Below are 13,849 nucleotides of genomic sequence, written 5' to 3' on the forward strand. Positions count from 1 at the left end.
ATATCGACGATTTGTCACCTAGCGTAAAATGTTACGCTTTGGGAGTGAGAGCGTGTTGATTCTCCTCACCTCTGAAATCAAGAAGCCATTTACAGACCATTCTCTGTAAATCCTAGAGATGGTTATGTGGAAACATCCCAGCAGATCAGCCCATGTGACAGCAACAACCATGCCACATTCACTTACACAGTCACTTACATCGCTATTTAAAGCAAACAACTTGGCACTGATATTCCTGTTTGACAGTAGGCACTTTATTTGAGCACAAAATAACACAGAAGAGCATTATTTTTAAAAGGCACAAGGCAATCAGCAGAACTTTACATGTACATTCTTCAGTTGGTATCAAATGTGATTTTAAGAAAAGCAAAAGGATATGTGTTGAACAGTATCTACATTCATAAACCGCTTTAATGGAGAACTGTTTGTTTCACTGATCCCTGTGATGAGAATCAGTTTGTAGTGTATTAACATGTCATTTTTTTTTATAAACTAGAAGACATATATGAGCAGAAACAATCATGAACGAAAATCTCCACCTCGTGACTGTAGTGTACCAGTGACCTCATAATCTCAGATTCAGACAGTGATAGCTTCATACGCTGCAAGCCTAAGAAATCAATTCATCAATGTAGCTGATTTGTCAGAGTGGGGAATTGGAAACAAGCTTTATCTAACACTAACAACACACTAGAAGCTGTTTCATAATGAAGTCTAAGATTTATGTTGTCTATGTGCACTTGATTCATTTCAGCTCAGTGTAAGTCTGCTGCTGTTTAGTTGCTCTCTGTTTCACCGAGTGTGTCCTCTGCTAGACTGTTTGTGACGCAGAGTGGAGAAGAGGAGTGAAAACCACAGTAGCCGACTTGAGGAAAATACAATACGCTACTGTGACTGTAATAAAAAGTTTCCAACTAGTGCTAATCCACCTAAATTCTTTGCTTGTGATGATAGTTTGCTACAGGAACTGTAAACATTTTCATGCGCTCAGGGAGTTTTTTCTCTACTCTGACTGACAGGAACAGAATACTATCTCTGTTATGGGTCTGTCTGATTCACAAATTCAGCCCTGCATTTTCTTCACACAGTGGGGTCTAATGCTGTTCTTGTTTGTCTTCAAAGAAATCTCGTGAGTGAGTAAATGAGTGTAGCTTCCGTGCGCCAAAGGGTGAGGTTGGGGCTAATTTACATATCTACTGAGCCATGAATAGTAAAAGTGATGTTTACATCATTTTAGGCCATGGAGCGATTACTTTCTTGGGAAAAATTCTAAATGTGTAATTTAGTGGTAGAGTGGGTCACCGGAATTCAAAGCACATTCACTCTTGTACTCTTAGTCAAGCTAGCATTGGAAAGGAAATGTGTTCATTTTTGGAAAGAACAGAATTATATGTGAGGTTTTGGACCAAAGCTTAGACAGCCAGCTGATTATGAGATTGCTTGTTTCACATCCTTGGAAAACACAGGCATACAGGCAAAGCATAAACAGCACTTGTTCTGCTTTTGTGCAAAACATTTAATGTTTAATTATGCAAGCGGTGCTGCTTAGTGACAACTGATACAAATCTGCATAGCGGTGCACATCAAAGTCAGAAATAGAAGCAGCAATTTAAAAAAAGCACTCTGCTGTTTTCAGATGCTTGTTTGGCATATGTTCGACAGTGATTGTCTTTTATTTGTAAGATATTCAAATATGTACACAGTTCCAATCCTCTGCAGTGGGGGAAATTTGCCTGTCCTCGCCTCCTCGAGGGCTGTTTCGGTGCTTGCAATAGAAATAGAATATAAATGTTTGAGTTCTGACAAGTACGCCTGTGCAGATATAAAGACATTTGGGGGATCTGGTTGTGTTTGTCCTCTTCAGTTGCCGTGTTCAATAAATTTGCCAAATAATACAAAACAGTATTTATCATTGTGTCAGTTCCCTGCAAAAACTGGCAAAAGGAAAACTAATCTGGTCCTGATGAGTTGATAGAGTTAGTTGTTTCATGTCGGTGCCAACAGAGCACTGCGGCATATTTGCTGTGCATGTGGTACTCCACCAATATTTGGGGGTGTATTTCAAAATCTGCCAGTCCCTCGAGCTGTTAAATAGACTTAAATTTGATTATTTCTTTAAGTGTCCTGCAACATGCAGCTATTTAATAAGCAACAGATGTTTCTTAGAGCTGGTGTTGAAACCAAATATAATGGCTGGGTTGCACCTGGGGAACAACTTGAACCATAGAAAATTAGCAAACTGGCAGGAACTGTGGTCAAATTATAACATATAATGGTCTCACTTGTGGTTCTGTGCAAAATCATTATGGTAACATGTTAAGATATGTAAGGTAGATGGTTGCTATGAATTTAGAATGTATGCTTCAAGTTCTTCCAAAATTTGGCTCTCAGTGTGTGTTTTATGAGAAAAGATGCATTCAGCTTGTTTATTAGTGTCCAAATGGTTTATTGTGTCGGGGAATCACGACCTCAGACCCTTAAATACAGCTACATCCTCACCGGGATCAAAAGAGGAGCTCGAAGGTGGTGTTTTTCCCACCCCGTGTAAAGCCAAGACTGGAGAAGCTGTTGTGTTTGGACACCCAGTTTGTCAAAGTGAAACTGGACTTGTGAAGCCCTCCCCTTCAAAATATATATCTATGTTCCACAAGCTACGCTGCTTGCAAAATATAAACACAGCATGAATCTTGGATGGGAGCTCAAAACAGAGCATAACTGGAAAAGATCTCAATGCTGACTTACATGAGGTCTAGATTTTAGAGTGCCCCACGGTGATGGCTTAGTTTCTCTTTTCAGGTCTTGTAGAGAGCAAGAGATGGACATGTGTGACTCGCGGTCTGGCAGTTTCAAGCGCAATGCTTTCAACTGTTGTCCAAAACCACTTTTGTGCATTTTTGTGCACACACACACACACACACACACACACACACACACACACACACACACACACACACACACACACACACACACACACACACACACACACACACACACACGCACAGGAAAACAGACAAGATCTGATTTCAAACTAAAAGCAATATTTTACCAAAACACATCAAAAACAGGCCTTGCTCAATAATAAGAACTGAACTACAAAGGTAAACATCGCTGGGTGGTGATGTTTTATCATTCACAATCCAACAGATTTAACCAAACACGTGTTGGATTCACAGCAGACCACACATATATTTGTACTCTTCCTATCTCACAATACGACCCTTCTAATTATCATCTGCTGGATGAGCAGCATTTACATATGATAAACTTTGGTTTTACTTTAAGTCGCCTCATCAATTTAACTTTATGCTCTTGCTTTCTCATGCACTATACTTTCAATCTTGCCAATATAATAGCAACGATTTTGTATTTAGTAAGGCTTAGAAGTAGTAATTGAGACCATAAACACATCAGCAATGTGTTTAGAGTGAGATAAGTTAAAAAGTTAGACTTTTTGCTCATTGGCCTCCATACAATCTGACTTCTTTTTGCGACCACAAGAGTCGCCCCCTGCTGGGGATTAGTAAGACTGTAGGTTTAAGGCACATGAACGTTATGTCCATCTTATGTCCAACACTTAAAAGAGCGCCCACAACCACAAGACTAGACAGTGGCAATACCTAATCTTTGATTCATTTCAAGTTGTAACATTTTTGTCATTGTTTTACATTACTATCGTGTTAGTTAATATTTCTGTGATAACCTTGAGTAGTTTGGGGAAAGCTTTTTTTATTGACCCAGTAATGTACTCTGAGTTTAGGACCGACTATTGTTGCTCATCAGCCTAGTAAAATCCAATGACTTGGATTTATTTCACCCCCACCAAACACCATCTGATGTAGATGTTTTGAGTTACTTGGATGATTTGTTGTGACATTACCCCACAGTGTGCTGACAAGCTCATGTTTTATGTTTTTAAATGATAAACTAAAGCAGCATGTGTCCTTATTTATACATTATCTAACAGAAAGTGAAATGCTGAGAGATGAACACACTCACTCTGCAGGGTACTCCACATGAAAAACATTTTAGCTTCAGAAATTTAATTAACCAACCAGCAGGAGTAACGAGTGTGTACACAGAAATGTAATGAAATGATCTGTAAATCAAATCATAACAGAACAACTGTCCAATTACTTGCAACATATGGATCTCTGAAAATCTTTGGCTTCAGCGTAATGAATACATCTCAGAGGACAATTATTTATGGATGGAAAAGTGACTTTACATGACATAAACTTCTCAGTTATTATCTTGTGACTCTGTGACACATTGTGAAACATTTTAAATCACTAAATCACTATGCACAGCGACCCCAACACAGCTAAATGCTGAAATATGTTATTTTATAATCCTTTCTGTTAAATCTGGAGCAAATTTGTAACATTGTTTTTGCCTGCAAATTGTAAAACCTAAGTTAGCCTAGCATAGCACAAAAAATAAACATGGAAGCCATTACCACGACTTTTCCCAATGCTCACTAATTGCTCACAAATAGCCTGTCTTCTATACTGTGAATTTAATAAAGCTGCTACTAGTACACATTTGAAAAGTTTCAATGCAACTTCTTATCAATTCTACTGTTTCTGATACCTATGCTAATCTAAGCTAATTATCTATTAGCTATTGCCAGCTACACCCCAGTCATACAGGCCTAGAGAATGACCTCTGTGGCAGCAACAAGTAAAAGTGTGAAGTCTCCAGTATGTTATTGAGTGATTAATGGAGGTTACTGGTAGTCACTATGTGAAACTGGCTACCAAGAGGATGTTGCACCAAAAACCTTGTTAGCAGATTGCTGCTGTTGCATGAGAAACACTGACTTGTCTGCAAACCCTCGCCAATTAGTCACCAAAAGGCAATGAAATTAAGGAAAGTACAACATGAAGACAGTTCTCCATCAAAGTAAAAGGTGTATCTTTTGAAATGCATTGGTTATAGCAGCAAAGCACAACATTTACTTAGTTAACTTTCTAGATTTCTGGTTTGAATCGTATATTTTTAAGTTTTACTAAGGCTTGGCCAGTAAATGGAACATCTTTGCAGATAATTCTACAACTTTCCTGCAAATTATTGGCAACTTCAGTAATTTGCTAGCAACCAAAGCAATCACACAGGTTTTTGTGTCTGGCTAACAGTTTAGTTGGCAGAAAGTAAAATTTTAGCTTTACCACAAATACCTTTCCACATCAAACCAAGATACTACCAAATCTTGGTTAATGGCTGACCTACACCTAAATCAGCAGATGAAAAGGTGTTTGTCTGTTTGTTTGTTTTTTCACTCAAAAAATAACCATTTAAACTGCAAAAGGTAGGAAAACTTTGTATACGTGGTACAGAGATTTACAGTTATAATATTATTTAACATGTTGCATAATTGTTGAAGTTACCATATATTGTTTTAACTGGAATATAACTTGACTTCACACAGGGAGCGTTAGAGCAACAGAAACATGTGCAGGTGCGTGCCACCCAGCAAAAATTGAGCTTAAAACAGTAATTTAATGCAATATGAGATTTGCCTTTAATTTTGTGATTTGAGTAGAAAATAAACCAGCTCTGTTGCTGTGTTTTCATAGCATGCCTGACAAAACTACACCATAAAATAACCTTCTTCACGGTATGCATACAAAGATATCCTGTGCTGTATGGGAAGGAGGGGCTTAGTCTGGAAGTTACCCTATCAAATGTGTGCTTAAGTGTACAAAGCAAACTGGAGCTCACATTTGCAAATAAACACATGTGAAAAACATTTTTTTACCGCATTTTCTGAATCATCTATGTGAACCAAGCCCTTTGAACAAACATATATTCTTGTGTGCGCACCCTCGCTGTATGCCAGATCACTGACAATTACCAGATGGCACAGGGAGGCTAGACAGCCCAGATTAATCAGGGCATATGTCTTCACGCTGGATGTGACATTGGATGATGTGTGTGTCTACATAGCACAGGTTAGCCTGGATGTAGTGTGATGTGATGTGTGTACTTTTTTTTTATGTGCGCACAGAGAAAAAAAAGCATGTAGGGGTTGTGTCTGTGCTAGGCGGTGGATGGTTTATGTCTGCAAATATCCTCTCTCACTCGTTCCAAATCTTGGGTCTGTGTTCGCTTGACTTGGTGTGGGATCCTGTGTTTCAGATTTGTAGCATCTGAGTGTGTTTGAGGATACAGTTTCTGAACTGCTCATAATGTTTGCAATTGTTATGTGTATGCACCAGTGTTACTAAGTGACTGTCAGCCAATTTTAGTCAGCTGTTTGTGTTTCTGAACAAACAATTTCAGCACCGATGCATTAAATTAGTTTCCATACCCTATTTCTTTCACTGTCACTGACGTCTACAATAATAACATAGCTGAGGTTACATAATGAAAGTATTGTTTATCTTCCCTTAACCTGGGCACAGGCTGCTTAAAAACCAGCTTTTTTGCCAAGTCAAGTGCTTTACAGTTGTAGTCGTTCTCATAACCAGCAGGGGGGCAAATCTCTTGTTGCAGAAACAGGTCTGATCATGTAGAAGTCAGTAGGAAAATTATCTCACATGACGTCTGACCTCAGTAAACAATCTCCTGATGAGTAAATGTTTGCAGACGCAAGCTGAAGGTACCGACCACCACAATGCTAAACTCAAAGCTCGAGAATGTCCACAAACCAGTGGGTGACTGTGTATTCAAACTGTCAAAACGTTCCTTTGAGTTTTTCTGCTAAACCCATGTTCTTGCTTAAGGTGTGGATTTTTTGCATTCTGAGTGTCCAGATGGTGGTTAAAATGTTTAGCACCAATCATTTTTCAGCAAATAGAAGGACAATATGTTCCACTCTAGCTAGCACAGAGAAAGCTTTTATTGGCTGTTCCCTTATTTAAAACGAGTCGCCACAGCAGATGCATCCACATATTTGATTTGGCACAGATTTTTAGGCTGGATGCCCTTCCTGATGCATCCGTCACAGGGATCTCCACCTTCTCTGTGTTAGCTACTATACTAGAGGATTTTTCTTTTTTTTTAACTGAAGCATTGACATTGCTAGAGGCTTGACAGGTTTTAAACTTTCCCCAAATGCAGAAGCTAGACCAACAATTACAGTGAAAGAAAGCATAGAAAAAAGTGCTCATGTGAATGGGTGAATGAGGCAAGCTGTATGAACTGCTTTGAGTGCACTATATAAGAACCAGTCCTTTTACTAAATGCTGCAGTCGTTTTAGGTAAGTGCACATTTTGCCATGTTCAAGTTGAGCTACTACCCTGGAAAGATAATGCAATACACCAATAACTATGTTAACTCCATGTATCCAAAATGAGATTTTTATGTTATGGAACCAATGATCATTGCAGTGAAAACAACAACTCCATGTAACCCAACCTAAATGTCACTTTAATCCATGCTCTCTGTGATTGTGAAACTAGAGTATTTGCATGTGTTTCTGTCATCTTCTTCTCACATTGTTGCTTTGTGGTTGGTTGCATAACTGCTCCATGAACTCAAATATAATGCAGCTTCACAGGTTCGACAAGATAGATAAAATAGTTAACATGAAAATATAAGAGAAGGAATCAAGGGAAAGAGAAAGAAAAGACATCAACCACGCAGAGTGGTCAGGCTGCATACTACCCACAGCATCGCTCTCTGTCCTTTAATCTTTCAGTGCCGGGCTAATTCTTATTGGCGTTATCAAGATTTCTCCCTCCTTGTTTTCACTTCTTCTTGGCTTGCAGACTCCTCTTCAAAAAGCTCTTGGCTCTTTCTACAGTTTGTCACAGAGGCAATCCCCTTCCTCCACTAAAGGTCTTTACATAAAATCCACAGTTTTAGTGTTTCGCAAGTAGGAAGTCTTTAGATTCCCCAAGTGGTTTTAAGTCCAGTCAAAGGTAAAATAAAAATGAATTACTTTTAAAATCACCACAGTCCATTGTGTAAATCTCATTCTCAGCCATACATATGTACAGAACTCCCATCGCACACTTAAAAAAGAAGTTTTTGCTTTGGTTTGATTGTTTCATTTTCTTCTGCAGCCGTTAGAGAGTAAAGTTTTTATGTTGTGTAAATTCTTCAAATCCAAACCAAGGGTTTAATTTTTTCCCATAAAAAGGTCACTGACATATTCACACATGTAGGGTCGTGTTATATTGAGATCTAGATAGCATGGTGGACTAATTTCTGAACTTCACCTAGAAGGTTGTGATTTTATTTTTTTCCTGTGGCAAATTCCCCCTTAAGAATCAACTGTAAATCAAAGTCCTCACATTTATTTATTTTTCATAATTGCACATGTCTTTTATCTTGAAGTCTTGCTTTCTCTTAATCGAGAGAGTAGAAAAGGCAAATCCACTATCCTCCTGCAGCATTCTTCACCCATGTAGATCTTTCAAACCCCAGTTCTTCCATCCTTCAGTGCATCTGCCCAAGCAAACACTGACGATCCAGACCTCCATTTCCTCTTCTGTCTATAGGACCATTTTCTCCCCCAATCAGTGGATATTCAAAAGGCCCCAAGCTCTCCAGCCCATCTGTTTATCCATCCATTGTCCCATCGCTTCTTTTTTTTTTTTCTCCAATCCTTTCCTCTCAGAGGTCCAGACGGAAGGCGCCAAAGTAGCTAGCAGATTCTTCTGCATTTACCATGGTGGGGGAAGAGACAGAGACGAAGATCTCGTCACCGGCCCTCAGTTCAAAAAGTCCTCCCTGGTAAACGGAGTGTAGGGCGTACTCAGCGTCTGGAGCCCAGCACTTGGTTCCCACACCTTTCAGGAGCTGGAAAAAAATTACAAAGAAGAGAAAATCATCCCAGTGCTAATGAAAGTGCTGAAAGGTACAAATACTTCAGGGTGATCTTTGATTGTTTTAGGAAAACAGAGATGCTGTACCTGTATGGGGCTTGGGTAGGATGTTTTCTTGTAGACGCACTGCACCAGTTGGTGGCTGACGCTGCGCTGGTCCCCCTCATTTGCAGATGGGGATGGATAACGGAAATACACCTGGACAAAGGTGGAAATAAGTTAATGCAGTGAGTTGTTTTATGTTTTTTCCTCTTTGACGTGCCCTTGTTTTTGACAGAAAAGCAGGTTTCCTGCAGTCTACCTTACAGGTAGACCCTACTTGTAAGGTAGACCCTACGATAATAAATCCAATCATGTTGTAAACAACAATTAATGGTTAATAAAATTGAATATACAACAGTCCCAGACACCTTTATTCAGCAGCTATCACTACAAGGTTAATTAATGACAAACTTGTCATGTTAAAACACACAAAAATATGGCAAAGTGCCTGGAGCATCTCCTCCATCTGCATAGCTTTCTCACCTGTGAGTACAGATAGTACCTCCCATCTTGGGGCACTCGGAGCTTCCCATTAGACAGGGTCATGTTGTGCAGGTGAGCTCCTAGGCTCTGATTGGCCCATGAGCGGACCAAATGGCGGCAGGACTGATGAAGACCAGGCATGATGCTCAGGGAGGAAGAAAACCCTGTAGGCAAAGATTAAAAAAGTGTCAAGAGACAAATTCTAAACAGAAGAGGGAAGAAAAACTGTCACATGGGGATGGAAAATAAAAGGAGTGGAGAAAAACAAGCCAGCTAAAGCCTAGAAATCATAGATTGGATGTAGTAAAAAAAAAAATCAATACCAGGTTTAAAAACTAAGCAAAGACACATATCAGTGAGTGTTTGCCCAAAGCTCAAAAGCGGCAGCAGCTGGCTAAATGAACCTTGAATAAATACAGTTTGTGACTCCAGAGTAGTGCTCTTCTTTCTTACAGCCGCCAAAGTTGAGCAATAGTTTGCCTTTTCCCCTAAAAATATTGCGAAACATCTGAAATACTGAGTTAAAAAAGATAAAATCCTGTGATTAAAAAAAAGCACTTTTAATTACAGTATTATTTAAAATTTTGGTGAACGATGTTTACATTACACAGTTGAGCCAGCTGCACCATGTCTATTGGACAATGCAGGCGATGTGGATTTTCCTTCTGAGTACTCTGTAACAGGGCACTCTGAAGTGCACATTCAAACTTGTACAATGGCCACTTAAAGCAGAAGTGGCGATTTAATCTTTGGTTAAGCCTGTTTCACCGGTAAGAGGCACCAGCTTGAAGCCAAAGTCCTGTAAGATGCAGGAAATACTGAATACTGCTGACTAGAACCATGTGTAGCAGTCTTCCTCATGGCAGAAATTAAACATTTAACACAAGTGATTTCTTGTGCATGCTGGCTTTATTTCCTCTGCAGCGTGTACTTGTGTGACTAGTGTGCAAATCTGAAACACTGCCATCAACAATAGAAGCTTAAGTCTATAACACTACAATGTAAATGCTGTGATTTATTAGCACATAACAATCACAGAGACCTTAACTGAATAAACTCTTCCATCTGATCCAACGCTGAAAAATGATTTACAATCCAGAAGTGCGAAAAACTGCAGTTCCTTTAGTGGCCACTTGAGGCTCCAAAAACAAGTCAGTTTCCAAAGGCTTGCATTAAAAAACATGTTTACAGCCTGATACCAAAAACTGTGTTAGCTTTTCTCTTCATAAGAACTCCATGCTGGGTGATTTTTTTTATTTTAGAACACATCCACCTGGATACTGAAGGGATGGGGGGGTACATTCACTTTAAATGAAAAGTTTTCCCAAAAGAGCTTCACCTCTGCTAGTCAATGAAGTGGACTGCACCATTGTGTACGTGCTGTTTTAGCAGGTACTATCCGAAAAATAATACGACTTACTGTATGGAACAAACCATCCAAGACGTGTGTTACTGACCTGTTGTCTGTGTGACAACTTGGTCTTCAAGATGCACTGAAACTGGAAAACGGTAAACGGAGATGGTGTGCCTTTAAGTACAAGTTGCATTTTTTGAAACTTGTTGGCTGCACCTCTGCAGTGCAACTTTTACTTTGAATGTAAAAGTAAATTTATTGTACAGTTTTTCAAGTTGCACTGCTGCTCAGCTAATAGTTAGCAAGCATTCGCAGACAAACATGAAAAACAGGAAACTGAAGCAGTTTGTTACCAAACAAATCGATTGCTTGGAGGTTTTTGGTGCAGCAACTTCCGTGCAACCAATTTCCAGCCAAGAACTATCAGAAACCCTAACAACCAGTCAGGAAAGACGCAGTTGCAAGTAGCAAATGGTGATGTCCAACATGGCGATAATTCACGGCATAACTCTTAATGTCTGCAAAATGTGTGCAAGCTTATCTTCATTAACTAATATGTAAGCATGCTGTGCTTTTGCTGTGCTTTTGCTGTGCTTCTGTCCACATAAGGTACCTTAGGGCTCCAAACAAACCAACGTGGCAGCAGCCAAAAGGCTAACTCTGAAGCTTCAAAACGGACAGTCCAAACCCAGATGGCAAAGTCATGGTGACTACTTCAGTTCTTTACACTCTCAGTTGTAATTAGTCGGGTCATAGCTTGTGTGTGCCAGCGTGAAACAGTTTTCTTCATGTGTAGGATAACTTCTCTTTCTAAGAAACACCCATCGCGGATCAAAGTTCCTCCTGTACTTCCTTATGAGAAATCCAGGCTTAATGTGTGAACCTCACCCTCTTACACACACACACACACACAGTCTTTCTAGCTCTTGCACACACACACACACACACAGCACATTTCTTACCCTTTGTCAGCTCAGTGGAAATAACATAAGGAAGGCTTTGCCAGATTGTCAACACCCTTCAGCTTGCACGACCGATTCAGATGAAACAATACCAAAGTCATGAAAAACACATTCCAACTTTAAATTCCATGTTTTATAACGTGTGTGATTCTGATCTGTGAGCTATATAAATATCTACTTTACTGCCACATACAGCATACTGGTAGACCTCACAGACTCGGCTTAAAACTTCAGTGTTTCTTAGTAAATGCCTCGGGCACACAGGAAGTGGTACGAAAAAGAGCAGCAGAGTAGACTTTAATGTGCTTCTAAACATGCTACACAGGAAAATGGGGAAGAAAATGTGATTTGTAACTTTAACAGATGGAATAACTTAATAATCCACCCATTCATCTTTTTTAATTGGTTATACAGATAGGACCAGTGGAAGGGCTGGAGCCAATCTCTGCTATCATTGGGCAAAAAGTGGGGTACAGGCTGGACAGGTTGACTTCCATCACAGTTCACTAATTTTGATTAAATAAATAATCAAACATAGATGTTTTTGGTTTCTGGGAAACCAGAGGCCCCAGTGTACACCAAAGAACTCAATAATAATACATTTTATTTCTTTGTGAATAATTTTAATAAACAAAGCTTCCTAAACAGGACTGTAGTGTGTGTAAATCTGAAAATAGCCACTGGGTGTGCGTGACACTCACGGACTGTAGCGCTACATTTCTGTGATCTAAGGAGCTTGGAAAGAAAAGCTCTAGACTTCTTTAAGTTTCTTGAAGATTTTTTATCTTTCATCCGAGAAGCTTCTTCAGATTTTTTTCTTTAGATATTTTTTAAACTTCATGAGCTGCTGCTCCCAATGCTTCTCAGTGTTCCTTAGTCTAATTCAGCCCAGATGTCTGCACCATGTAGGAACCAAAACTGTTTATGTGCTTATTGTTGGTTTTATCCATTCAACCCACAGTTTTGTGCATGCTCGGCACATGCAAAACATACGGCTCAGCGGCAAAACTTTCATTTTCCTCTCCGACTTCCCGAAATCTTTCGCCTAGATTAATGATGACCGCTTAAACACAGATGCCTCACCTTGAGAACTGGCGTCTCTGAGGGTCAAGTGGGCAGATGGCCTCTGGGTCACGGGGCTCATAAACTTTGACCCTGAGTTGTTGAAATTGTGAGGCATGGTTCTCGCCTCTAAGGGAGAAAGGGGATCAAAGAACATTAAAAAAGTTAGTGAGAAGGTGTGTGTCTGTCTGTGTTTGTGTGTGTGTGTCTGTAGACAAAGGGATGCTCACCAGTGAAGATGCGCTTTGAGATGATGCTATCTGCCACCTAAAAGAAAATATAGAAAAACATACAAGTCAACAAAAATGTGAGAATAAGAAAAAAAAGGAATTGTTCACTTTATGCTGTTAAATTTAACATCTTAGCGTGACCTAAAAAAAAAGAATGTGCAAACTCACTGCTGGATAAAAAGTAGGTTAATGTAACATGGTGAGCTAGACTAGCTTGTTTCATCTGAGTAACGCAAATAACAAAGGATTATTCACACAGGGCTGGATAGGATACAGCTGATTCATCTAATGCCATCCACCACAATTACCGGACATGTAAAACGATATAAAATTGTAATATTTGTGTAAAAATCTAACATTCAAACTTTTGTTGATAAGTAAACTAAATCAGCAAAAATAAAGTAATTTTTAAAGTGTATTTAATTTATTTTTGTATATTTTGTATACTTTTTGTTTTTTGTCCAAAATTAAATCTCTATGTACTATTTACATGTTTTAAATACATTTATTTATTTAAATTATTATATTTCTATTTTTTCCAATGCTTTTTCAAGCATAATAAAACATTAGCAATAAACAAATAAAATATAATGGTTAACTTAATTCTCTAATGCCTGACAGGAGGTCAACTTAGGTCTGATGACTGTTGTAAATACACGAGCATAAATCAAAGTTACATGAACTTTCCATAATGTTCCAGAGAGAGGGGAAACTGCTCTTTAAGTTAACTACAGTACAAACAGTACATATTAAATAACTGAGAAAACGGGATTGTAAATAGCTTGATTGAATTATTTCAGGAAATCAGAGTATCTCCAGTCACAGCTCTACATTGCATAGCCACAGGAGCACAACATCCTTAAACTATGCACGGAATCAGTCTTTAATTAATCATTAAAGCAATTAAACAGCACCACAATAAGGTTTTGAACTTGTGAATT

General features: G+C 39.0%; 1 protein-coding gene across 1 annotated transcript in view; it reads right to left on the minus strand.

Moving 5' to 3' along the window:
* Positions 1–232: 232 nt before the first annotated feature.
* tnfsf10l (TNF superfamily member 10, like) overlaps positions 233–13,849 on the minus strand; it is a 77,223-nt gene continuing 63,606 nt past the window's right edge. The window contains exons 3-7 of the mRNA XM_040012519.1: positions 12,909–12,945; positions 12,700–12,807; positions 9,301–9,464; positions 8,863–8,973; positions 233–8,749 (exon numbers count right to left, since the gene is read on the minus strand). Coding sequence (XP_039868453.1) covers positions 8,564–8,749; positions 8,863–8,973; positions 9,301–9,464; positions 12,700–12,807; positions 12,909–12,945 — 606 coding nt within the window. The 3' untranslated portion in view covers positions 233–8,563. The remainder of the gene's footprint in view (positions 8,750–8,862; positions 8,974–9,300; positions 9,465–12,699; positions 12,808–12,908; positions 12,946–13,849) is intronic.

Source organism: Simochromis diagramma, unplaced genomic scaffold (assembly GCF_900408965.1).
Source record: "Simochromis diagramma unplaced genomic scaffold, fSimDia1.1 OVJJ01000612.1, whole genome shotgun sequence".
Classification (NCBI taxonomy): domain Eukaryota; kingdom Metazoa; phylum Chordata; class Actinopteri; order Cichliformes; family Cichlidae; genus Simochromis; species Simochromis diagramma.